Here is a 27,465-nt window from a genome sequence, read left to right on the forward strand (position 1 = left end):
TCAACATGTCACACCCATGCCTCCTGTGCAGTGTCTTTATGGTGAAAAAGCTATTTGTAACGTAGTCATATCTGACCAAAGACATGCTTCCAGTATGTCTCATTTTTCTCCAGATTGTCCTTAGTGTACTTCAGTCTGGCTTGAAGATGTCTCTTATGCAGAAATGGGGGGTTTCTTGGTCTGCTGTCCATTCCTGTGGAGAGGTCTAGTGATTGTCTTCTTTGAGACTACATTTATCAATTTGGCTAAGTCTTGGCAGTTGTTCTGGGGTCTTTGAAATTTTTAGTTATTTATTTTGTGTCTTAAACTTATTTTTGTTTTGTCAATGCAGAGCAGTGTGCTATGGGTCATTAAAAAGGTCAGTTTTTCAATAGGCAACTTATAACTTAAAAAAATAATTATGTCCTTGTGTGCAAATAGAAATCATTTATGCCTATAAAGAAAACTAGCCCATTTAGAAATATTACATTGAAAATCCCTTGCTTTGTAAAAGAGCACTTGGGAAGGTTTTGCAAAAAAAAAAAAGCTTAAAGGCTTATAATTTTGTCCACATCTTTATATAATTATATATTTAAGTTTATCTGGAGCTTGTTTGGTTGGATGAGATGCCTACAATTTATGTGTCTAAAATTTCTTCAAACCACTTTGCAACCTTGGTTGGCACAAAGGATTCACCTTTTCACAAAACACCTGGGGGATAACAGGAACAAACAAAAACCTAACAGTAAACCTGTATTTAGCGCTAACTGAACAATTACCTCTCTACTTTACGGATCTCTTCAGATGCACTTAGATTAGCTAAGGGATTATTATACTTGGTATTGTCCAGGAAACTCTAGTGAGCATGTGTTAACAGCCAAGAAAGCAAAGCCAGTTTAAACAGAAATCTAATCTTTAGGAAATCTCAGGATATGTAGACAATAGCCTGGAGAGAAAAGAAACAGGAAAGGAATCGGGAAATATAGAGAGTTAGTAAAAGTAATGCCAAAGCCAATTTGTGGCCAGCTACAGATAATACATGTCTTTTAAACTCTTGTGGGGCAGTGGGATAAAATCATTTACAAGCCACAACAGTACAACTCATAGTTGTCATTACTAGCACAAGCTGATATAGATATATTTATAAAAATCCAGTGTGATAGTTAATTAGATAGGACAAAATGATTAAACAGGCATACAAAGAAACATAACCTTACCCTTGTTTATTCACAAAATTACATTTTCCTTCCTCCTCCTCCCCCCCCCCCCTCACCTAACAGCAGTGACTGCCGTGCAAGTTCTGTTGTGCTAGTCTTTGATGCCATAACAGGATGATAACAACAGTGTTGAAAAGCAGTCCCTCCCTGATGTGCAGAATACAAATAAGGAGAGAGAAAAGAAAAAGGAAGCTGAGGATAACATCTAAATTCACCAAAATGATGAGACAGAACCAGTGCATTTAATACCATAGATCTTCAGAGAAAAATTAAGACATAGAAAAAACAAAAAAACAAAAAAGAAAAATCACAACATAATTAAGGTTGACAAAACATCATGTAGAGATCGGGAAGATAATGTTTTGACAAGAACTACTGTTTGATTATAAACTTCAAAAGTCGGATACAAATACAGTCATATGTTTTCAGTACACAATTGTGATTTTGGTCACGAAAACAAATCTTGCTTTATGTATTTGCCATTACACAGATGATTCAAAGACATTTCATTAATGCTAAAAATTACACAAGTGACAATGTTATTAAAGTACTATTTACTGTTTATTGTTTAATAACATGGTTGGATGATTGTAAAACCTGAAAGACTAGGCTTTAAAATCATATTGACCAGCTTGTGTCAAAAGGAAACAGAAAAAAAAAATAATAATAAAGATGATTTATTTCAATCTACACAGCTCCATCAAGATGGAATATGTTTCGATTCCTCTTCTCCTGGTAGAAACCTTTTTCCAAAAATCTGACCAGGGACAAGACAGAAAAGTGAAGGATGCTGCATGCACCTCTATTTGAGTTTTAACCGTGTCTCAAGACCACGACGGAAAAACTTCAGAAATTTATGGTGCACGGGAAAGAAAGAGGGCAGAATAGAAAGGGTAGGGCTAGTGAGTCTTCTTATACTCCTTCTGGTTGCATTACTTTTTGTAATCCTTTACACAAATACAGAAACAAAAATGAGTGGCGCTAGTAAGTGCCACTGGTAATGACTGAGCTTTGTTTTTTCCTTCTTCCATGAATGGGATGCGTTTCCCCCCCCAAGATGACATCAAGGGTCCATCATCAATCGAGAGGTCATGGATTGGCATGAAACATGATTCCCTATGAGTAAGTTGATTTCTTGATCTGTTGCTTGGTTCGCCAGTTTAAACCATCAGTGGAGTCTGGCAGTTTACTGGCCAGTGGATTCATTTGCCAAACAGTTAATTGGTGCCGTGTTGCTCATAGGGTGGTTGGTCTGACCGTGGTTTGGTTTGACCAATGGGACGTCGTTTGACAGCTGGCTAATTTCTGGTCGGGTTGATCGAAGCTTTAGATTGGTTGCATCAGCCGATTCATTGTGCTAGTTGCTGCCCCCGCAGCACTGGCCACTTCTGCCCTGTGGTGCGGCTTCCTGCAGGTCCACACCACCTCTGGCTCGTCCGCCCGCGCCTGCTGCACCATGAGGCTCGTTTTTCGGAAGCTTCTTGGCTGTTTTGTGGTACAAAGTACAAAGACTTAATTCCTATACTATAATAACATGACAGTAAGCGTCCAACAACCTGCTATTTTCATTAGTAATAAGAATTTTTTTTAATAACTTAAAAGGAACAAATTCAAACATTATTCCCCTGACATGTAGGGCTATTTTTCCAGATAGAATTTTTCTGGTAATGAAATGAAAATGTGACCTGCAGCGTCAGTTTCTTTTACTGAACTACACCTGCAAAGCATGAAAGGTGCCAGACTGTAGAAGTAGGCACCTGTTTACCCATGAGAGGCTTACACTTGTAACAGGATGGAAATATTAAAAGGCATCTCTTGTCAGTGAGCATTTCATTTGAGTTGGTCGATACTAACAAAAGGCCCACACCATGGTTTAGAGGGTTTTTTTTTTAAGGTCATTGTACACAAGTGTGTGGGGGGTATCATTTCTAAACGAGACGATGCATTCAAAGGGTTTTTTTTTCTACTTTGCCCACAACAAGTCAAATGCCATCTGGTTCAATAATAATTATTTATTAGTTATTATGAGAAGGCATAGATGCTGACATCTCCAGAACTGTGCAACTCTCACAAACAAGTCTAGATTTATAAATAGCACTGTAGGACAGAGGAAAATATCCTAATCTATTTTTGGTGTCAATGTTTCAACAGCAAAAAGCCTTTTTTCCTCTGAACAGTCCAAACACCAAAGTTATCCAATTTAGTGTAATGCAAACTGAAGAAAATCAACAAATTCACACTTTACAAACTTCAGCAATTACATTTAACATTTACGTGGGAAATGACCATCAGTGGTCTTATGCAGTATGTTTTGATGAGGATTTCTGGCAATCCCCCTTTTTTCCCCCTTGTATGAAATGATTATTTTGGCCAATGGACTGAGCAGTGCATAAAAATGAAGTCTAAAGTTTGCCACCTTGCATTCTTAACATTTATCATCATTTCGTCACATCGTTGTAAGAAAATGATTACTTAATCCAGACTTTAGAATTCCTATCATCAGGATGGTTGCTGATTTATTTTCCACTTCAGTACTTAATAAGCTATTATCCCTCTGTCTAACACTTACCTATAGCCATAAAAATCTCATTGACATTCATTGCAGTCTTAGCTGAGGTTTCCATGAAGAGCAAACTGTTGTCATCGGCATATGCTTGTGCTTCCTAAAAAAAAGAAAAATGCAAGCAGTATGAATTCACAGTAGTCTGTTAAATAATTTCCGAAGCTTTCACGAGCTTCAGCAATTGATCTCAGAACTTCCTCATTACCTGGAAATCTACAGCTCTCTTGTTTGCCAGGTCTGCTTTGTTTCCTGCAATTGCAATTACAATATTTGGGCTGGCTTGTCGCTGGAGCTCCTTCACCCAGTTCTTTGCACGTGTGAATGTATCCTTTAAAAAAAAGAATGTGCATCATTACATATTGCTGTGCTTTTAAAATTTAAATCACAGCTGCAGGTTTTTCATTTTACATTTTACTGAAAAAAAAAAAAAAAAAAATTGGAAGGCCAAAGGTCTGATTGCTGTTAAGCAATCATCAACCCAGGCTAGAAGACAAGGGTCAGCAAACAAATGACGTACGACTTTTGACTGTCCACGGGCCTGTCACAGCGCATGTTACTTACTGTGTTGGTGATATCATAGACAACAATGGCAGCCTGGGCTCCTCTGTAGTACATGGGTGCCAAGCTGTGATACCGTTCTTGTCCAGCAGTGTCCCAGATTTCAAACTTAACTGTTGTATCATCCAAACATACTGTCTGTGTGAGGAAGGCAGCTGGAAAGGAAGTAGAAAGAAATTATTCAATATTTGACAAAGAGGGGCTTAAGAGAAAGCAGAAAAGTCATCTCTAGGGGTGGACTTTCATATTTAAACTTGGCTTTGTAATCACAATATCATTAATGAAATCAGTCATTGAATGAAAAGAAGTTTAAAACTTGCTGATAAATTCAGACTCCAGAGGACATGCCAGCTATGGAGATAAACCTATAACGCAAAAAAAACCAAGAAAAAACAAAAAAAGCTACCAGGTACAAACAAAATGCTATGGTTTATGAACAGAGGCAAAGCTCCATTTAATTAGCCAACTGTCACAAGACCGAGAAAACTGAGCACTCACATAGCACATACTTTAAAGCTTTGTAATCTTTGACTAGGCATGCTGCTGACCAACCACAAGTTCGGGAAAAAAAACATAAAAAATGCTGACTCGTTTCAAGTCTTTTGGCGAGTGTAAGCACAGAGCTTCCTGTCATTACATCCTATAGCCACATTACTCACAAGCAACCTGATACAGGAAACATGGGGAAAGTTGGTTCTACACAAAGCAAAAGGAAAAACGACCAAAAGAAAAGACAGAACGAATGAACCAACTGTTCAGCGCTGATTTAACACAGTTTACTTTTGGCTTTCACCTGATACAAAATTGCAATGCAAGCAACTTTAATTAAAAGTGAGAAACTGCAATAATACATAAATATTGGATCCAGACATGAGCAGAGAGGTGGTGTAATAAATGTTGCAGCAATAATATTGAGATAGGTAGATGAAGAACTGAAGAAGAAGCTTTCCCTCACTTTCACTGAACTCAAACTTTGTCATTAAGGTAAGAATGATTTTTCCATGCCTTTGTTATTATACAGAAACATCTTTTTGGTCTTGCTAATCACAACATACTTAACAGTTTTTACAACTGTAAAGAAACTCCATATAAACCCAACATTGAGAAGCATGTGAATGGCTGCAACCCAGGAAACAAATACAGATACTTTGCACCACCTCCTTACATTATATTTGTCAAAAAACTTATCAATTAATTTCATTTTTAAAGTCATTAATCGGTATTCAGTCTCCATTTCATTCTTCAGCTAATCATTTCCTTACTTGCTTACAAATACATGCATTAGTTTGTTTACTTTACTGTATTGAGTATTCAGCACTGGAATTCTAGTAGGAGAGTAAATGTATTAATATCTAAACTCAGTGATTGTTTGTCCAGCTGGAGCAATGATTTTGCTCAGGCAGAAGATCCCATAGTGTAGAGAAAAAAAAAACATATTTAGCCATCACCTCAAATACATTTTAATATCATCAAATATACATGTGAGGAGTTTGGTGGCTCATTTTAGCTGCAAAGAACTGGTTGCACGACTCTTCCTGCACAGACTCTAGTAACGGAAAAGATTAAGACCTGCAGGCAAGCAGTTCTCTGAACTAGCAAGGACATGTTTTTCTGCTTGAGCACCTAAGTTTAAAACTTTTTAAGAGTCAGAACAAAAAGAAAAACATTTGTTTATGATTACGTTTTAATTTTTTTTGAAGTTATTTGTAAAGTCTACTTTTACACTGTAGATGAACAATTTCAAACACGCATTAAGAGTCTGCTTACCTGTACATACACAAGACATATATAGCTTTGATGCTACATATGTCTGTAAGTAAAGCAGAAAGTCAAAGAATAATACAATAGACAATTGTGGAAATCAAGCAAGAAAACAAACAAACAACCCTCACCTCCGATGGTGCTCTCCTGGTACTCGTGGAACTGGCCTTTGACAAAGCGCAGCACCAGGCTGGACTTGCCCACTGCCGACTCTCCCAACAGCACTAGCTTAAACTGGCAGATCTTGCTGCTTGCTGTGGTGCCGTTGGTCCGTGCTGGTCCACCTCGCCCTGCCATATTGCAGTGTTGAAAATTGGGAAAAAGAAGGAGGAGCTGGGGGAAGAGGGTGTATGGCTGACTTCAGGCTTGGGCTTACTATAGGGGAGCTGATGAAGTTAAGATGGATGTAGGAAAGTTTAGGTTGGTTGGCAGATTTACTGGAAGAAGAGGAGGCCTCACCAGTGGGGAGCTGCAAAACACAACAAATTTAGTTAAGCTCTACTCCAAACAAAACAGATTTCTACTGAAAACAACCACAGTCATTGTGAAACCTGTGAACACCAGTAGCATCAAATCCCCCCAAAACAAAATAACTCCTTGTTCCTGCAAGCGGTTTGACATAAGAAAGATTATTGAAAAAAGCAGTAACACTTTTTCTTTAACCCAAAATGATTAAACAATTTAAAATCCAAGTTGTTGACACCAAAACTCTCATCACATTGGGCCTCGAGATATAGAGTTTATAACCTAACTTTATTTACTATAAACAAGAGCTGAAGGAGAGCACTTAGTCTCTGATTTTAAATTGTGTCCTCCAACTTGCTCTCACAGGTTAGGTTATTAAACATTTAAATGGCTGAAGCATGCATTACAGGATGAAATTCTTACTTTTGCTTAATTTTTTGGCTTAACTACCAGTTAACGCAACTTGCCTAATGCACAAATATAAATACAATACAACTCAAAGTGTTCCTGTGATTTCAAAAATAGCCACAGCTCAAAGATATAGTCATGCATCATTAATATATTCGTGGCTGTTATCTACATAGAAAAGAAGAAACTCATTAAACGTTAAGCATTGACCACAAAAGAATGCCAGCAGTGGCTATTGGCCAAATTTTGTTTTGCAAGGACTGTAAGAACAATAAAAAGAAACCTTTGAAAAAAAACAAAAACAAACGGGGGTTTGTGGTTAGTTTAAATTGGTACAAAATAAAATCTGTAGCTTATGTGTAAACAGGACACCACCAATTTGTTCCTTTCATTTCGCCTACTGTTAGTAAGTGAAACCTTGCCTGCGTGTGTGCGTGCGTGCATGTCAGTTGGGTGATACACATGAGGTCAGCCAGCTTCTGCTTGGTCAAAAGACAGGAAACACAACTGAGCTCAAAGCAGGAAGTGAAGATTGCAGAAGACATTTTACTGCTGAGCACATTAAAACCTGGGATAGACTCAGCTTGATCACAGGAATAGCTCAACACAGAAGCATGATGAACAATCAAGCCACGTATGAGGACTCTTCCTTAAAGACAGGGGGATAGCTCAAGAATGAGGGAAAATCAAGAGGCGGCATCATGGCTAATGATTTGGTTGTGCCAGCTCCACCCCCGCCTGTTGCTGAGCTATGCTTAATCTTTAGCATGTGACTGTAGATCATGGCTTTGTCAATGAAATATTAAGAAATTGCATGTTTTATTTGACAGTGAATCAACCAAGCTACAGTCAGTCAACAGACTAACTTGTCTCCAACACATTTCCATTATGTTTTTGGAGGAACTGGTTTAATTTAGCATTTGCAGATATAAGGAGCTATTTAAAAAAAATAAACCAGTTCCTTTACAGTTTCCTGTTACGCAAACAAAAACGATGGCCATAACACACAGGCATTACATGTGTTATGGTAAAATAAATATTTTCCAATTTCATTAAAGCATTAAAGTCAGTTAACTCTTACATGGGATTACAGCTGTATACATGTACAGTAGATATCTCTAGCAGTACACTAAAGTTTACGCTGGGCTCCTTAACTAGTAGATCGGCTCTGCTTCACAGCCTAACAGAGAAAGGAAATCCTTTATAGCACAGCAGAGTTGGAAAAGTCAGTCTGTACTCATAAGATTAACATTCCTCACTAGGTGAATGAGTTGTTTCTTCCTCTTTTTTCTTTTTCTTTTTAAAACAGAAGAATTAACTTAATTCTTCTGTTCTTAGGAATAAGCTACATAGTAATAGATAAACTATACTGGTACTTTCCCATGATACTGGGAAATTAAGACCTATTCAACCAACATTCCTTAAGAAAATTATTTTCTACTATTTATAGTATTTAATATTTAATACTGAATTTCAACTTTTGACGATGACAAAAGCACTGCATTCGTAAATAATACACACACAAGTTAGGCATCTTTTGGTAGCAAAAATTCATCTTCAACCAAGGACCATGACGTAGTTTTTTTTTGTTTGTTTTTTTAATAAAAAGAGGATATATAAATGGGAAAACAAAGTACTAAAAATCTAATTCTATCCACAAAGCCTAGCTGCTGGATTGATGATTTAGTAATGACTGAGAGCCACAACAGTAACATCAAAGCTGGAAGCAGCTGACAGGCTTGCAATCAGAGACTCTTTGTTACACTGATAGAGACTTTCACACATCTTAAGCAGCATCTGATGGATGCTGTGATGGCATCCCTAATGGGTACTGCAAACCTCCACAGGGAAGTGGGTCAGGGAACGAGAGACAGTGGGACATAGGTCAGAGGGGGAGGAGAAAAGGCAGGAAAAAACAACAGACGAGAGGGAGAGGCTGTGAAATATTTATTGTGGCCCCTGTATGTTCTGCTGCTGGCATAATATCCAAGAACTTAGCAGCGATTGTGGTTTATTGCAATCTAAATTGGAGAATGCATGCACAAATTAAATGCGTTTAATCAGTCAAAGAAGCAATGAAAACATTTTTTTAATTGCTTTTGCTCCGTGAACAAAATCTAGGTATCGTTAAACATTAGTTATACTGAAAAATTAAGCAGAAAGATCAGGTTACCAGCTGCTATGATCAGTTTCCAAGTGTTCTTGTGACTGCTAGATTTGAAGATTTTGTATTGTTGTACTAGTGCGTAATCGAGGCTCTTCTTATGCAGAAAACAAGCTGTCACCTAACACCAAAAGACCATATTTGCAGAAGGAAAATAACAGGATTAATTCTCCATTCCTGGTCACACAATTAAAAATGACATTCTGTAATTAATAAATTTTGGTTTGCCTGGACAGTATGATGATTTCCTTAAACTTCAGACTAGATTTTAGAAAAAGAAAATCACTTTCACATTCAATTTATAAACTAGATTAACAACCTGCCACCAAAACACTGACATTACGAAGACAAGCAGAGACATGTGCAGTTCACTTTATTTGAAGGATGGGGTCATGGAAGAAATGGTATCTGATGAGGGGCTGCATCACCATACTTTTGTCTTAGCTCATAATCCCATCTGCTTGTACAGATGGCTGTGTCCAAATTTGCATGTACACATGAGCATATATTAAAGGCCTATCTATTGCTGCCAAAGGTGATAGTTTGTCCTAGGTTGTAAACAAATATTGAAAAGCAGCACCATTCTTGGGAAATCAAAAGAAACAGGAAATGTTCTGAATCCAAGATAGCTACAAAGAATTGGTTTGGCATTGTGATTTTAGATGGGAATGTGGTGACACAATACAGGAAAAGCAAACAGCAGAGTCACCACAAGCATCACTGGCGCTTCCCAAACTGAGACCTTTCAACTCATCAAACTGTTTAAAACAGACTTTGTCCACTTTATGACTTCAAGTGATTTTAAGTGAATTATTAAATAATGGGATTTGATATTTGATCCTTTACACAGATTTACTCAAAAATTGAGTCCAGTTGATTGAGCGACATTTAGTAGGTCCAGCTGTCCGTTTAACTACAACAACTTACAACTTTAAAGGCAATGCCAAAACATAGCACCCAAATGTATTGCATACTAGTGTTCAACTAATTTGCAGTCCTTATTTTAGGGCTGGGTTGTCAAAAAGAGTGGCTGTTTAAGAAGGACAAGGTCCACATGCCATAAACATGAGAGCTCAGGCAAGCAACTGTAAATCACATCTTTATCTCAAAGGCCAAGCTCTGTTACTTGTATCAAGCCATAAACATAAGCTGTGAAGATACACAGCATACAAAAAAAGTATTTGCTGTTAAATGCAAGAAGACACACGTGCAGGCACATAACAACCCCAACGTTGCAATATGCGGATGTTACACCACAAAGTCAGCAGTAATGACATTTTAATGATGAGAAGGCACTGCCATAAATACAACTTCAGAGGTAAGCAAGAGACTATGTACGCACATTTACTCTGTCACAAAATGTGATGCACAAATGCAGCTGATAATAAAAAGCACCAGATTGTGAAGAGATTACAGCTGCCTTGATAGTACATCTAATTTAGAGAACATAAGACGACTATGATGTGCCTCGACTGAGCCTAGACATCGCACATAAGACCAGTCATTAGACACTTAACCGGTGGCAGGAACGTAACATATTAAGTTAGTTAATCTACAACTAATATTTCAAAGTACGTGAGAAGTTTTGCTCGGTCGATGCCGGGTTAAGCACAATGATTAGGCAACTTAAACTGTAAAGCTAAGGTTTGATTCAAAACAATCGATAAAATAACTATCAAACAACAATGCACCTGTCTTGGCTAAAACGGCACGTTACATTTAGGTGCGATACGGAACCGCTTTCATAAACGTAGACGACACGACTGGAACTTGTGAGTTCCACTAAGCACTTGGCTAACAAAATGAACGCTGACTAACACAACGTGAAAGAATCAACCTTGTTGCTTACTTAGCAGTAGCACCCATTTGCTAGCCTAAACTGACAAAGAAAACAAAAGCTATGTTCTTGGCAAGGAAACTTGACTTCTGATAGCATTAGCTGTGTTAGCAGCTACGGCCAAAAGTCGAAAGCGTCATTAGACAACTTTTCTTTTCTCGGCCCTGTGTCGTCAGCTGTCTGACGTTTGAGAAACTCCGGGACGTCTTATTGCGTCCACTTGCTTGCATGAAACGATGTCACATTTTTCTAAGCTATCTCAGGGCTCTGCCGTGGCATTATTATTTTTTTTTTTTTCAATATTTAGAATGTTTGTCCCACAGGGCAGCTCGTAGCTTCCCTCGATCCAGTCTGATAAGGCATTTCGGTTGAGCCCGGACTTTGCTGACATGCTAAGCAGAAAAAAATAATAATAACAAAATAGATCAAACTACAGTAAACAGTTTGTCGACAAAATAATCCAACACACGTTCAGTATTGCTCTTCACCAACATGACTCTTAATTTCAAGTTGTTTTACTTACATTACTTTTTCTTCCTTCGCTGGTCTCATCGGCAGCAGCTGCCTTCTTCTTCTTCTTCTTGGGCTCCGGCCTTCCCTTCCGGTTAGCAATTTTTCCGGGAACCTCCCACTTTTTGTCAGTGGCTTTCTGACCAATGAGGACAGCGGGTTACGCTAGACCCTCCAGTCTGCAGCACGACATTTTTATCAAGGTTTTATTATATCTAGTCATAAATAACATCTAAAATTATCTTAATTTGAATATAATTATAATATAATGATATGGTGTTTATGAAAATTATGTATAATGACAATAAAACTTGTGCTTTTCAAATGGCGTGAAATTTTGTAACAAATTTTGTTTAGCATAATATTTTTAATAAGCTTGGGATACAATCTGCGTTCATAAAGAAGGATCCTTTTTTTATTTTTACTAATATTTTAATGATCCTTGTGATGTCTCCAATGTCAAACAGTAAATTCTGATCTTCATCTTCCTTTGGCTTCTTCATTTAGGGGTCACCACATCATCTGCCGCCATTTAACCCTACCCCTAGCATCCTCCTCTGTCACACTAATCCTCTGCATATCTTTCTTCACTGCTTGAGTCTTCTCCAGTGGGCTTCCTGTTCTCCTCCTGCCTGGCACCTCAGTGTTTGTCCAGTGTATCCACAATCCTCTTCTACATATGTCCAAAACATCCTTGCCTCTTTAACTTTGTATCCAAGCCACTTAATCTAAGCTGTCCTTCTGATATACTCATTTCTAATTTTGTCCATCCTGGTTACAACCCAATGAATATCTTAGCATCTTCAGTTCTGCCACCCCCGGCTCAACCTCATGCTTTTTTGTAAGTGCCACCATCTCCAAACAGTAACATCTTGTAAATGTTTCCTTTCACCTTTGTTGCTATCCTTCTGTCACAAATCATCTGTCACTCATTTCCACCCACTCTAACCTGCCTACTCGTTTTTCTTCACCTCTAATGGGCAGTGTTTGTTGCTTTAGATTGTTAAACTCACCAACTTTCACTATCTCATCTCCTTGCATCTTCACATGTTCAAAATGAAAGATGAATTAATAGTGAAAGAATGGCTTTCTTTGCTTTGACCGATGACACAAAATTCTACATGCCCCTCAGTATATTATTAATTTCAGAATTGTTGCTAAATGCTAAAGAGTCACATGGACATAAATATATCTGCCATGATACTACCAATGAATAAAAATATCAAGATTTTTCAGCAGTCTGTTGAAAATGTCATTGCTATATAGAATAGAATAGAATAGAATTCAACTTTATTGTCATTGCACATGCACAGGTACAGTGCAACGAAATGCAGTAGGTTGATTGGACCAAGATTGGTCAAATATGATTAACACGTTTCAGGAATATGTTACATCATTCTACAGGTCAAAAGCTTGGTTGTGGCTCCAAAAGGCCATATCTCATGAAATGCCAGTCTTGTGTTTGTTGTAGTAACGACATATCACCACTCAGGGGTGCTGCCCATTCACTTGCGGCTTCTAAGCCAACCCTGGAAACATTTTGTGGCTGAATACAGCAGTGACAATTCACGTGATAGAAAAAAATTAAAATGAATAACTAGCCAAACAATTTTGCATTGAATGGTTGAGTGAGAGTGTATGGTCTGCAAAATAAGATTGCTTCAGCTATGATCTATGCAGACCATGACATAATCTCAATTCACAAATATTATTAATGCCATATAAAACACAAGAACCATCAGTGGAGGAAAAACAGGTTTATTCTGTAGTGGCAGTTGGATTCCAATAGTTGATTGAGAACTTGGCTAAATAACAATTTATTAATTTCAAACTTCACACCAGATTTCTTGGTAAGGTACTCTAAACATTACGTCAGCTTTGTTATTTACTCGCTGATAGCACAACCAGATAGGGATGTCATCAGTGTGGCCTTTCTTTCATATCAAGAATGCTGTCTCCTGTGGAATGAGACTCCATGGTCTCTGTCCTCTCTTTATAAAGTGAAGCTTTACTGTCCATGTTTGGTACTTGCTCCATCAGAGAATTTGCCAGATCCTGTGTTTGGTGGACAGGACTGGATCCTACCGGATCATTCTGTCTGGAGCCTTCGACAGTACCTCGCTGGTCCTCGTATCCTGTGTATATCAAAGTGTGGGCTCTTGATGGCGTCAAAGAGCTAAAGGCAGTGTGATACTGTGGTTGGGCTGAAGGAGTGGTGGATAAATGTATAGGTGTCTGGGATTTGGTCTGATTATGTGAAGAATCCGAGTTGGTTTGAACACTTAGGGGTGGCTGGGAGTAGCCACAGTTTACTGTAGAACATAAGGAGTGGGTGCTGCTTATTGTGTGGATTTTTGCACTACTAACCACGTGTGAGGCCTGAGAACTTAATGGGTAGCCACTGAAGGCAGAACTGATACCCAGGAGCGATGGACCTCCATGGGCATGAGAGGAGGTCATGTAAGGAGAGGCTGGAGATGTTCTGGGTGTTTGGAAAGGGCTAGAGAAGCACTGAAGCCTCTGAGTTGTGTCTCTGTCAGAGCAGACCAGGTGTGAACAGGATGGTATTGTGCTTGACGAGTACAGCAAGGCGGAACTGGTGCACTGGGAGGGTATTCCACTGGAGTGCCATATATTTCTAGCAGGATGGCTAATCATTTCATGAACAGGTGGTAACTCAGTGGAGATATTTAAAGGGACATCCGGTTGCCAGTGGCTAGAAGTTGTCACACTTGGGTTGGGGAGCACCTGAGTGCCACATGAACATGTGGAAGCTGGAGAGTTATTGTGGAGCATTGTCATATGAGAATGCAGAAAATGTATTATGTCATGGAGTTCCTTGGCAAGGTTGGAAACATCTTGGTTTAAGTTGTTTACCTGAAAGAATGAGAAATAATGACTGTTTATTCAAAACTGTTAACTGTTTATTTGTAACTGCTATCATGTTAAGTTGATATGAATTCAAGCATTAACTGATTAGATTCACTTGGTCAAAGGTAAAGGTTACTGTGTCCTCACAAAACACATTTGGGCATATTTCAAGGAGCAGCACTTTTGCCTAATAAGGGAACATACCTCTTTGCTTAGCTTGCTGACGCTCTGTCTCACTTCTTCTGTCTCAAGAAACAGGCTACAGATGTGTAACCGATCTGAAAAAGGATTTTTTTTTTAAAAAGTGAGAAACTCATCTAATCTGTCCCGACTTTGGGTTATATTTAATGTCTAGTCCTGAATAGAAAGGCTTATATTTACAATTTCTCATTAATCATGCAGTTTTCAGACACTTTACCTGCAACATTAGTCTTTGCCTCGCTCTGTTCCATATTAAACTGAAATGTGTGATCATTATCCTCAATTCCATCCACGACCCTGACAGTAAGACAAATGGGTGTTATATTAATTTAATTATATGCAAACAGATTATTGATATTTGACCAAAGGAGAATGAATAGGTCACCTGGGGCTGAGGTTCAGAGGACTAATACAAGAACCGGATGGCATGAGTTTGGCAGGCCGATGGTTCAAGTCTAGGTCACTGGTAAGACTGGGTAAAGGAGATGGAGAGAACTCCTCGCTGAAAAAAGGTTGTGGGGAAGGACTACAACCCCTGCTTCCCTGAGCAGGTGATCGGCAGAGCTGCAGTGCGCAGATGTGCCGGAGCTCCTCGCCCAGCAACGTGCTGAGGCAGGGTTGATGGACAGGGCTGCCCATACTCTGTAGTAGAGGCAGTCTCTGGTGCTGAGAGTATTTTACGTGGTCTGTATGTTTTACATCAGCTCCTTGAATGATATAGGGTAGTTTATGATCCATAAACTGAGGAGAAAAAAGATGGAAAACTCAATGAAGCCGATTGCAAAGATTTGTGCATGATTTTTGTTTGGGTAATAGATTTGTTTGCTACAAAAATTCTTAGTCTAGTGATTTTGATAGTGTCAGAAATACTTCTCTTGTAGGATAGTTTTAATTAAGCTTAGTGTTTTTCTTGATGACTGGAGTGTAGAAACCATATATAGTACATGCTGTTTGCTCCATTTCTCTCTGTTACCTAGCAGCAACTGGAGCATTATTATCTCAACTATAAAAAAAAAAGGCATTTTAAGTGTTTTCATATCTACATGACATTTATCAAGAGAATGCAATGCAAGCCGGACTAATCCCTTAAGCTAAGACAGATTTAACTATGGCTGTATCAAGCATGTCAAGGCTAAATTAATCATCCTAATGAGGCAGACATACCTGAGACTGCCTGGGTGTCAGCTGAAACCGTGTTACTCCCTAAAGGCATGGAAGTGAAAATGAACAAAGCATTACACTCACACTGGAAACTGAACATGTAAAGCGTTCCATATAGCATAGGTATGTTTGTACACCATATTCTGAATTGTGGTGCATTCGAATGTGTCTCATTCTCAGTTTTATTCCATTGCTTCAAAGTAAATGTCTTACATCAGCTTCACTGCCTTCTCTCAAGTTGTAGGTGAGATTGTGGTGGATGTCCAAGCTGAACCGACTGCAATACTCTGGATAAAGCCCCAGGACCTCCCTCAAAGCCCTGACACTGATGTACTGCAAGTCGCAGTATGTCAGTGCCTTCACATCTGCATTGGTCTTGATCACCTTGTCATGCTCTGGTAGGTCAGCCCCTATGAGGTCGCCTTTGCCTGTAGGGATTGTCACATAAGCATAGTATGTGTAATATGTCAATACACAGCTAATATGTATAGAAATCTGTATGAGATTAACATTAAAACACTGGGTGCACACTGACCCAGGATCGCTAGGACCATGCCATCTTTCAGAACCTCCAGGGAACCGGAGCACACAAAGTAATTAGCTTGTAGGGCATCTCCTTGGCGAATAAGATATTCCCCTGGTGCACAGAAGGAAGTTTTGATGTGGAGGGAGAGGGAGCGCAGACACCCTCTGCTGGCTCGCTCAAACACAGGCAGCTGCAGTATGTCTTTGTTCAGATGCATGGTAATGTCAGCTCGCAGTTCATCTGGGAAGTCATGTAACAGCTAAGAGCGAGGACACGATAAAAATAAGAACCGCTATTTAATAGTTAACCACCGTACCGGTACTTAAATGCATATAGAGCTTTGCAAGACACAAATTACCCTCTTTTTTTAAGTACTTGTAATTATCAGCTCATTGTTCACCCAGATATTCTTCTCACAGAAACAAAACTCCACTGCCTTCTTGTCTTGCTACATTTCGGCTTGATAAAACTGGAATATTGCAGTACTGCATTTACGTGTTTCCTGTAAAGTCTGTCCCTCCTCTTGTAGTCAAAAATCACCAGGTACTCTCCTTTTAAAATACTTCAATCTTTTTGTTTTAGACAATTACTTAGAGATATTTGACTATGCAATAGTGCTACTAAGAAGCCTACACATATGGTATGGTTAACCACTCCTAAATTAAACAAATTAAAAAAAGGGCAGACTGTGTTTTTAAAGACATGATAATACTGCCAGCATGTTCTCAGAAACCAGTGGCTCTCTCTGTTACCTTCAACACTGAATTAATTATCTGAGGATACTGATGGTTGGGGGTGTTAATGAGTGCTCTCTCTATTTCAGCTCCAACCCTTGTAATTACAGGAACTTCTCCTAGATAGGCTCTGGCAGTATACTGAAATTCTATTTGCAAAAAAGGACTATCTACTTAAAGAACTGGAATAAGACTCCAGAGAATCTGAGGTGCCCCATATTTTAAGAATGGCATTTCTGAGTGTAGAATAACCAATATCCAAAAAGAATAGACATATTCTTCAGCTACATATTAAAAATGATGCATTCTGCCAGAAAAATAACTTATTATGTCCAAGCAAATATTTTTCATAAACACAAAGAGCCAGGAGAACACGGCTACAGTGCGATTCTTTACCCACCTCATTGGTGTTGATTCCATTGTTGACAGACCAGGTGGCCTGAAAGTACTCCAACATCCTTTGCTTGAGCTGTTGAGGTAGCCGATGCACACGGATGAAGTCCTTGAGATCCTTCATGCGGGTGTGGTAGAGGGAGCGACGTGAGTACATGCGCTGGATGATAGCAGTCACGTTGCCAAAGACTACTGCATGCATCAGGGCTGGAGGTGACAGAAATATGGGGACATTCTTGAAACATTTTTCATATAGTTGGGAATTTCCTGCCATGTCCTTTAAACTCACCTCCCATCAGCATAATACAGATGGAGAAGATTTTCTCTGCATCTGTATTGGCGCACACATTCCCAAAACCAACACTTGTAAGGCTGCTGAGGGTGAAATAGAGAGAAGCAATGTAGGCGCTAGGCAAGGATGGACCACCCACGGTGCTGTTGATGTACGGCGTCTCCAGACGTTTTCCCAGCTCCTGAAGCCAACCTGGTGGAAGAGGTTAGAAGGTTGTTACGTAGGTCTATCTGAGTGATTAAATTAACTTTTGTTATTCTTTTTTAATGGTTGAACTTTTCTGCTGTCGTAGGTGATATAATACATGATATAATATAGAATGACATAATGTGTTACTGGTGATATAATGTAATCATTTCTTGACCTACACTTCCTCTGAGGAAACAAGCTAGGGGATGAAATGATGCTGAAGCATTCAAGCATTAGCTGAGATGTGCAGCACTGACACGGCGATGTTGCCAAAAAAAAAGACACCTAATTTGTCTCAGTAAAGCAAACGAGTGAGGGAGAATATTATACTTTTAACTGTGTGGGACTATTCAAACAAAACTGCAGTGTCCTCACCTATGTCCCAGGTTACTGGGTCACCGCTTTCTATCTCCTTGCGTCCAATGATATACCAGACACAAGCCATCCAATGAGCAAGCAGTGCAAACACAGACATGAGCAGGGTCAGGACTACAGCGCTGTACTGGGAATATCGATCCAGTTTTTGTAACAGCCGTAGCAAGCGCAGCAGACGGACTGTTTTCAACAGGTGCACCAATGAAGTCTGGAAAAGGAGTGGAAAAGTACAACATCAAAGATGCAGATTAGTTTATTTAGTAGTTTTGCCGTTCAAGGATCTGTATGAGTGTGTTTAACTTGTGACACATCCCCACTTCTCTGTTAGTACCATCAAATACTATCAAAGTTAGAACAGCGTAATAGCTGGAGAGTTTGCAGCGGACGTCGAGCAAAACAAAAATACAGTTAGGGAGATGACTTTGTGCGTCAGCTGAAGTTGCCTTTGGCAAACTAAGACTAATCCATGAGAAGTACTAGTGTCGAAGCAAGCAGACTAACAAGAATGTTCAGTGAAGGGCATGAATGTAGAAGGATAATCATCTCCACTCTCTTCTCTGGGGGAAATAGCACTATAGCATTACTCACTATAGGCTTAAAGTTAGTCCATTTAAAGACACTGGAAAGTATAAAACAAAGGTCATTTTAGATTTTCACGTATCTGGAATAAAAGTCTTACCACTGTAATGTTGAAAGCATAGAGAAGGTCAAAGGGGAGTGCTGCAATCAGATCTACAAAGAACCAGGTAGTGCAATAATGGAGGCAGATGGATCGGGTGTCGTACACCACCTGACCTGACTGACTCACAAAGGTGGTACGGAAATTCAGGAGAATATCTGAAAAGGAACAGTAAAGTTAAAAACAAAAGAGTAAGATGGCAAACCAGAACAAAGAAAACAAGATTTCACTAGAGTCATAGCCGGGGCAGTTAATATATAAAATAATATACATTACAACAATATAGCTCAAGAAGACAGCGGGATATTAGGATACAAAGCCTCATTTCAGCAAATAATTAAATCATTGTTATAGTGCTAGTTAAAGTTGCACAGATTCTATGAGTAAGGGGCGGGGGTTGCAGCCCAAGAATGTTAAACAAAGAAACATATCAAGCTGCATGTTGCAAGGACAAATAGAATTTGCAGCATAAGAAGCACAAAGCAGTTAATGCAAGGTTTCCCTGGCAATAAACCCAACTCTCTTTTGTATACTGAAAAGGCGACTGTTTGTTTAATTTCAGTAAGACCGAACTGAGGATGAGTTTAAATGAAAGAAAAAAAGGAAAAACGTGTTACCAGGTGAGCTAATTTTGTGATGGTGTCTGTCCCCAGACAAACTTGTTGAGAGACAAGAAGTCAGCGAGCCTCGTGGCACATGTGCTACCGCGCATTCTTTGGAGGAAAAATGGGACGACGTGAGAGAAATCTAATTATGATTTCTAACCTAGGGCAACAAAGACAGCCTGAGTGGGTGAGAAAAAGTAGGAGGTAGTCGTGTGTTAGCCATTGCCAGGGAAACTACTGCAGCTGCACTGGGGAATATGTTTCTTCATTTAAACTTAACATTGTTGTCTGTTCGTAATGTAAGTAACAGGTAGAAGAGACTAGTAGCTTGCAGAGTAGAACCTCTTAGAAAAACATTTTCATTTGTTTAAGGTGTTTAGTATTTCAATTTTACCTAAAAAAATATTAAAGGTTATACTACTGCATCCTTATTTTTTTCAATAAATTCAAATATATTATACCAAGAATGAAGAGCATCTCTACAGCAATGTCACTGCCTATGGTACTGCGGCTGACAAGTGGCCGATGGTCACGGTCCTCATCATGGCTGACAAAGCAGACGTTGTAAGGCACTGTGACTGCGACATAGAAAGTTGCCAGAAGGATTAACCAGTCCCACAGAGCCTTGAACATGCTGTAGTGCAGCAGGATAAAGCGGGACCTCTTCACAGCTGCCACCTTGTACTCTGGCAGGGACGGTTTCTGGAACACACTCTGAAAAGATAACAAGTCATTCAGCTTTAGACTTCAAATCAGCACTGCTTTGATATCCTTGCTTGGTGGCATAGTGATGACACAGATGGAGAGAGTAAGCTAATTTTACAAGCCTGCAAATCTCAAGTGCCCGGACTGTGTTTGCAAGTACTTTAATTCTTGAAGGGCACTAAAAGTATGACACATCATCATCATCATCATCACAGCTGTTTGAATAGGGCCAACTGCCCCTATCTGGTACACAAAGTACGTACCTTGGTACTAAATGCAAAACTCACCTGACTCAGGGTTACCTGATTATTAGCATATAAAGGACAGCTTTGTTGTTGAGTGTAAATGTTTAGCTAGTAAAAGTGCAAAACTGTGCTTTAGTTTTATGTATTTATTTCTAAGCCAGTGGTTTGCTCTCACATTAGGCAACTTCTTCTTGTTCCTCTTGGTGAACAGCCTGTTCAAGTGGTGTAGAATGGTTCTCCCCCTCTCTCTACTTTGAAAAAAGTGTGATTGTCCACTTTTTCTTCTCTGGTCAGCAATCTCTAACATTCCTGTAAGGAAAATAATACGCACTAAATAAAATTGTGTGTAAATTATGCCAAAAAATGCACATTAAATGACACAAAAAATAAGTGCTTTTGTTAAAAACTAAAGAAACGCAAGCAGCCAGGCCTCACCGTCTCTTTGAGTACAGCGATATTTTTTTCCATGTGATTCGCTGACATCTTTGAAGGATAACAGGAACAGCACAACCTCACCTTTCTCATTTTTAATTGGTACAATATCCAGGAGGCACCAGAATGGATTTCCTGGGAGTATTAAAAATGTTATTACAAAGACATTACCTCGTCAGACAATTAATTCACCAAAATGATGATTAGATCTCTAATACTGATGAAATAACAATTTTTTTTGTTGCCAAGCTCAAGTCATTCTCGTTTGTGACCGTGAGTGTCTGTGATTCTCACCATTTTTCCTATAAAAACAGACTTCTCCTTGGTACTCCTGCTGGCCTTCCAGGGCTTTGTCTACCTGTTGAATCACATTTTCACTGGTCTCAGCCCCGTGAAGGAAACGACACGTGCAGGTTTTCTGCATCACCTCTGTTCGAACAAAGCCGGTTAACTCACAAAAGCCATCGGAGCAGTAGACAATAGGGTATCCACAGCTCCCCTGAGTATTTCCCAGGAGGAAGTTACAGTCTGTGAGGAAAATAAAAAGATCAAAAATCAGGTAAAGTTATTGTGTGACCTGGAGAAACAGACATGGCGAACCGAACAGTAGGAAGTGAATAGATGTATCCAAAGTATATAGCTGCAGTTCTGAAAGAAAACATTTAAATGTGTCAAGTATAATGTTTTTTAATATAAATTTTTAAATACAAGTTCTTTTGAAGCACAAAAAGTAACTTTTCCTATCTGAGTCATTCTTTGTATTTTCAGCTCAGAACCCTGAAGTTGGCAGTTATCTAGTGTACATCAAAGAGAGCTTTGAAGTTTGCTGCTGGTGAGCATTAAGTCCAAGAATATATGCAGAGTGCCAGCTGGTCCCAGGACCTCAGTGAGACTCTGGTTCTAAATCATTTTCAGTCATTAGACATTGCACTGATGAATATTTTCCAAAATGTTTTGTCCTGTTAACCAAAAATTTCAATTACATTTCCACCAAACTATGCGGAATTGGTGGAGTTCATTTAAACTGATTGATTTCCTGGCATGGACCCGGCACAATTTATGAGCAAAGTTTAGGTTAGGGTTTTTGGGAATGCTATCCAGAAGCTTAATGTTAGCCTACTTTATCAATTCCAAAACCAATTTTGTGTGCAAACATCTTTTCAAACCTCTAATTGTTGATTTGAGGTGAAGTTAAAGTCCTCCTTTTTTTATTTTTCCATTCACTTCACAGTGAGTCAGGGTGGCTGTAGCTCAAGAGGTAGAGCCGGTCAACTGCTGGTTGGAAGGTTGGTGGTTTAATCCCTTGCTGCTCCAGTCTGTATGCTAAATATACTTGGGAAAGATACTAACCCCAAGTCGAAGATGTGTGAATGAGGGATGTTGTATAAAGTGCTTTGAGTGCTCTGGGAGAGCAGAAAAGTACTATATAAGAATCAGTCCACTGACAATGTGAATGGAAAACAGCCCCATAGTAAGATGCTGCCACCACCCTGCTTGACAGACTGTACATTACATCTTTACTCCACCAACAATAGCTCTTATCATTGTTGCCAAATAATTAATAATTAAATAACAGTGTAAGAATAGCTTTTCTTTGTGTATCACCAGTCAAAAAGGTGGAAAATAGAATAGCTTACCCAACTTGCCCAGTTCCTTAAGTTACACACTGATATATAGAAATAAACTGTTTGGGGTGATGCACTTTAGACTCTATTGTAAAGGGACGCAACAACCAGATGTCTTCATCATTCAATGACTAATGGAAGTGTGCTTTCAGTTGTCCAACCCATCAATATTTAGACAAATAGACTGAGTACACTGACATGTCATCTTTTATTTGTTTATTCAAACACACTTTGATGCAAGCAAATTTAATTCCCCCAAAGTTCTTTGTTTGCTTATGTAGCAAAGCACTCCAATGATGATATAGCTGCAAGGACAACACCAAGCACCTGTACTGCGGCCAGATATAATGAGGCTGATGCTTTGTGTTCTCTCTACAGCTTGGAAAGTAAACAGAGACCGATAATAGCAGTTTATTCAGATGCATGCTGTCATACGGTGTTGTATTTTAAATGATTTTTCAACCACAAAATAATTGCCAGCATCACTAAAGGGTGCTAACAAAGTGTTGCCTCCAGAAGAACACATGTGCAAGGTTTTTTATTTTATTTCATTTTTTCACCTGAAGTGTCTGCACTTAATCTCATAAGAAGCTAAATTAAGATCTTCCTGCGCCTATGTTGCCATGGCAATTTGTGCAGGAAAAAAAATGGTAATGTTGCAACAGTAACCTCACTCTGATTTGTACAAAACACATTTAATAGATTTGACTAAGTCCCCTTGCTCAAAGGGGACCTGCTACGATAATCTCCTGCACCACATTTGTATTTTTGGACATTATTGGGCTAGCTGTGCATGATTTACAGTTGAAATAACCTTAATTTATCTTATACTGGTGCAAGCCCACAGTCTTAAAGCTACTCTGACTTTCTTTTGACTAGCCACCCCTCACAAACAAAAGGTTTGAATAGCAATTGGGTCAACATGCCATGACCATGGTTAACACTGACACTCATCAAACCTCAAAATGATGTGAATCACTGCAAAAACATTGTTAAAATGCAAGCATTTGTTGATTCAGATGCATTTAGTATTCCTAACTATCCACAACAGAACGTGGGGAGGAGACAACTGCAATTTCAGCACAAAAACAAACACATGTTTGATAGACTCCTTATGCTTCTACAGACTACAGTGCACATATATCTAATGAATATTATTCTGAAAGCTTTAAAATTGTCGATTAAGATCAGTACCCTGTATAAGTTGTGAGTGACTAGATGAAAAAGTAAACTTTTCCTGCTTTCACAGGTTGACTGAACCACACCTCAAATTATATTTGATTGGCTCTCTGTCTCTTGCATATGCAGTAATTCATCTAAATTAATCTCTCTGCTCTCATGTCAGGATCATACTGCCTATATTCAGTCACTCTCACAGTATGTGATCCAACACTTTCAAATCAATTAACATATATTTTTCAACTATTCCTGGATTCCTGCGGCATTATGCTGAAGCCATCTCTTGTCAGTTGATCCTTTTACATCCTACTCAGTGACTTGATCAGTCCACCGACGCACGACTCACATACAGAGGCACTGTGGCTGCCAGATAATGAAAACATGTTTGCTGCCCAGATATGTGTAAATGCAATTCTATATCTGCTTTCTGCGGATGTGAAGGTGAGGGCAAAAAACCTCAGAGAACAGATGGAGAATTATAATTATATATAATTATATATATATATTGTTGATGTGTTTCTCTTTTTTTTCCACTAAATCTGATGTAGAGTAAAACTGACATGCTTGGATACTTGATGTAAGATGTAACTTTCCATGCCTGGTATTGTTCATATGTGTTTGAGTGGGTGTAACCAGGTGGATCTGTTCCATATGCTAAGGTAATAAGATTTTTCTTTCTGTATATTAAGTGTTATAGTGTGAGAATGTTGTTTCATTTCTTTGCTTCTGAGGCAGAACAAGCAGGAAGAAAAGCCACGTATTACCCAGAAACAAGAAGAAAAAAAGTACAATATTCTATGTGCTGTAGAGTGAGACTGTTAATCTGCCTCTTCATCTCATGCTAGGTTACATAAGACTGGAAAAATAATTGTGCTTTCTTAGTAATCCAAGCACATGTAAATATTAGCTTTACATTGTAGTGTAGTTTCGCATAATGAGCAAAAATCAAATCATGTCAAGCACTTGGTGCATAAGCTACATTTTCATTTGAAACTTTAATGGCTGTAATTAAATGCTAAAAAGTAATATGTTTTATTAGAGCTGGTATTTAATCAGGATTAATTATTCAGCAAAGTCTAGTGTTTAAATCCAGTAGTGTTTTCACAGTTATTAGCATCATTCTGTAACTGCCGCACATAGTTATTTAATTAACGACACTGTGCTGAGCCGGTCTTATAATAAACAATAGATTTTTCAGTAACTTTTTAAAAAGCTCATATATATATTTTTTCCCTTCTTTTTTGGTAGATTTTAAACTGAAAGAAAGATGCCAGACTTTAGCTCTAAAACTTTAATGTTGCTCCTGAATAATTTGATTTGCCTTTATTTATTTATTTTGTTTGCCGTTGAGAAAGACCTTGACATTATTATCAACAGGGAAATATTCTAACAAGCAACACATCATCTCAACAAGTGGCTCTTCAGCTCCAACATATTAAATGGGATCTCACTACTGTTGGACATATTGATTGACAGCAGTGTTTATCAGCGCCTGTCACAGTCCTAAATTGGGTTACAGAAATGCCAATGGCAAAAATCCTAAACGCAAGCTGGGAAAGCTTCATCTTTAAAATTGATTGACCTTTTGCAGCCAACATATTTCATATATAAATGTATTATATACCATTTCTTTCAATATAAGTAATACACATTTTAAGAAGAACACATACTGATCAAAATCTGCGGGGACTAGCAGTTTGACTTGTCCAACAATATCAGTCGCAGATTCCGAATACTTGGTCTGCAGGTTAATCGATTTACTATTCATGTATATTCATCAGAAATGTAATTATCAGCATTCTTTTAAAAAATCTGTATTAATGCAAAGTGATCCCCTCTCCCCAAAATACTTACGAGTTCCATCAAAGTGATTGGCAATGGTGTCCAAGAAGGTATTTTGTGGAGCAAGGAGGCCCTTCATTACAGGCATCTTTCACCAGAAAAAAAGGTCACAGAGTCCTAGTTTCAATTAGTTTGCCACCATTCCCTATAGAAGACCCGAATTAGACTTTCAACACCGCTTCTTGAGTTTTCTTGTAACTCTTCAGTGGAGTGGAAGTTTTATATATTCTATATTGAGTGGATAAAACTACTGAAATGTATCACAGAGTTTTCCATTTCTTCTTTGAAGGAAAATTCAGAGGTTTTCCGTGCTAAAGCTCTAAAGCTTTTCTCAGCCTGAGTCAGAAGTATTCAGGTTCAGTTGTGCATCGCTCTGTGCTCAGCACTGCTCCAGTATCACAGCAAAGTCTCAGCTGCTCCTCAGTCAGTGTAACTCCACTCTCCATGAATCTTGCCACTGAGTCCCCAGCCTCTCTCGCTCCCTCCCTCCCCTTCTCTCTCGCTCCCTCTCTCTCATAGAAAAAAGCTTGAACCATCCCCCGTTCTATCCACTGAATTTATGAAATATCTCTTGCCTTCACTTTCTTTCTCACATAAAACCTTGCCTTCTCCCCAGAGAAGTTATTAGAAATAACTTTCCTTTTTCTTCCATCTCTTGCTTTCTCACGCTCTCACCTCTATCTTTTGTGAAACTCCACAATGGGAGGCAGAAGATGATTTTCTGTTGCTTAGACTTCTCACTTAAATTACCAATCATTTTTCTGAGGTACAGCTGGATCCCGCGTTAATAACACAGAAAGGGAGGTGTGTGTGCACGTTTTGTTTGCTGTGGAAGAAAGCAACTGATTATCTTCTTTGGCATCTCTGGAAAGATTCTGTGTTTTTATCAGCCCTTCTTTTGACACATGAGGGTAGAGGTCAAGTTGAATAAAGCACAGCATCAAGCGATTCACGTTTTTGCTCAGTGTAATAACAGTCAATTTGCTGCTAGGCTTTTTGTTGGTGTGCTGGAAGAATCTAACAGGCTGCTGTCTGTATCACCACCTCGATTTCACATTTTCTTTACTCCCCATGCATCAACAAACACCCACGCAGATAGTTGCTGTAGAAGATGCAGTAAAAACCTATACACACAAACTGACCTCGAAATAGCAGATTTCACTGGTTCTTTATGTTTCATCGTCACTTATTAGCATTTCCTCTCGACTCCATATGGTTGCATAAAGCTGTTGTGCACACAAATCCACTATATTAGTTACGCATATATATTCATACCCATGAAAATTTCTATTTTTAATCACAAACAGTTTTGTTTTTGTTTGTTTTAACCAGAGGTACTTTCTGTTGGACAGATTTGAGATTTATATGCATCTGTGTCAGTTTGGCAGATATAAAAAAATTCTTTAAAAAGCCACCAGCCGGACTGAGTTTGAGTCAGGTGCCTGGCAATGATTGCGAGCATTACAGGGAGGCATGTGTCTGTTCCAGTATTTCAAATCGGCAGACTACCTTGGAAGTCTATGCCTTTAATACCTGGTAAGGAAGCAGTTAAAAAAACAGTTTGTGCTTTATGTTTTATTCTCCCCATACTACACTTAGATGAAGCAAAATTAAATTTAAGAAACCTGAAGCACCCTACATGCACTGGTGGCTGGTTACTATTTACCTTGGGTGTGGCTGATGGATTGTGCTTATAGACTAACACGAAGGTTGTTTTTATTTTTTGGCTGGATTCAGGCATTCATCAGTGATTTTCACGTGGATAAATCTTGATTATCTATTTTAAATCTCTGGGTGTCTTCCACAGTCTGCTTTTTATCCCATAGTCCTCCCATCACCCAAGAAATGATCATTACTGTATGTGATGTCTATCAAATGCTTAACTTATTCCAGAAAATAAAATTGAGTGTTTGTCACCTTTGTATATAGTCATGAAAGTTAACAGTTGA

The 27,465-nt window shown here is 38.8% G+C and overlaps 2 protein-coding genes across 2 annotated transcripts; both read right to left on the minus strand.

Annotated features, from left to right (window-relative positions):
* Positions 1 to 1,187: 1,187 nt before the first annotated feature.
* Positions 1,188 to 11,616, minus strand: rab5c (RAB5C, member RAS oncogene family). Its single transcript, XM_026164378.2, has 6 exons — positions 11,476 to 11,616; positions 6,210 to 6,547; positions 4,321 to 4,472; positions 3,965 to 4,087; positions 3,766 to 3,859; positions 1,188 to 2,681 (listed from the first exon to the last, which is right to left on the minus strand). The coding sequence occupies exons 2-6, from the start codon at positions 6,373 to 6,375 to the stop codon at positions 2,554 to 2,556; spliced, it is 663 nt and encodes a 220-aa protein (XP_026020163.1). The 5' UTR covers positions 6,376 to 6,547; positions 11,476 to 11,616; the 3' UTR covers positions 1,188 to 2,553.
* Positions 11,617 to 13,204: 1,588 nt separating this feature from the next.
* kcnh4a (potassium voltage-gated channel, subfamily H (eag-related), member 4a) lies at positions 13,205 to 25,954 on the minus strand. The gene is made up of 16 exons (XM_026164379.2): positions 25,529 to 25,954; positions 21,165 to 21,398; positions 20,874 to 21,005; positions 20,614 to 20,747; positions 19,950 to 20,202; positions 18,884 to 19,041; positions 18,205 to 18,412; positions 17,638 to 17,832; positions 17,356 to 17,555; positions 16,231 to 16,480; positions 15,909 to 16,123; positions 15,699 to 15,737; positions 14,920 to 15,275; positions 14,752 to 14,831; positions 14,538 to 14,611; positions 13,205 to 14,339 (listed from the first exon to the last, which is right to left on the minus strand). The coding sequence occupies exons 1-16, from the start codon at positions 25,602 to 25,604 to the stop codon at positions 13,383 to 13,385; spliced, it is 3,561 nt and encodes a 1,186-aa protein (XP_026020164.2). The 5' UTR covers positions 25,605 to 25,954; the 3' UTR covers positions 13,205 to 13,382.
* Between the last annotated feature and the right edge of the window lie 1,511 nt (positions 25,955 to 27,465).

The sequence above is a fragment of the Astatotilapia calliptera genome, chromosome 4 (assembly GCF_964374335.1).
Source record: "Astatotilapia calliptera chromosome 4, fAstCal68.1, whole genome shotgun sequence".
Lineage (NCBI taxonomy): Eukaryota > Metazoa > Chordata > Actinopteri > Cichliformes > Cichlidae > Astatotilapia > Astatotilapia calliptera.

Coding starts and splice junctions, on each gene's coding strand:
- rab5c (XM_026164378.2), bottom strand. CDS start 6,375: ATGGCAGGGCGAGGTGGACCAGCACGGACCAACGGCACCACAGCAAGC. Junction 4,088..4,320: donor TCTATGATATCACCAACACA/GTAAGTAACATG, acceptor TTTTTTTTAAAG/GATACATTCACACGTGCAAA. Junction 2,682..3,765: donor TGAGATTTTTATGGCTATAG/GTAAGTGTTAGA, acceptor ACCACAAAACAG/CCAAGAAGCTTCCGAAAAAC.
- kcnh4a (XM_026164379.2), bottom strand. CDS start 25,604: ATGCCTGTAATGAAGGGCCTCCTTGCTCCACAAAATACCTTCTTGGAC. Junction 19,042..19,949: donor AGAGATGCTCTTCATTCTTG/GTATAATATATT, acceptor GTTCCTTTTCAG/ATATTCTCCTGAATTTCCGT. Junction 17,556..17,637: donor CTGTATTATGCTGATGGGAG/GTGAGTTTAAAG, acceptor TGTCACCTCCAG/CCCTGATGCATGCAGTAGTC.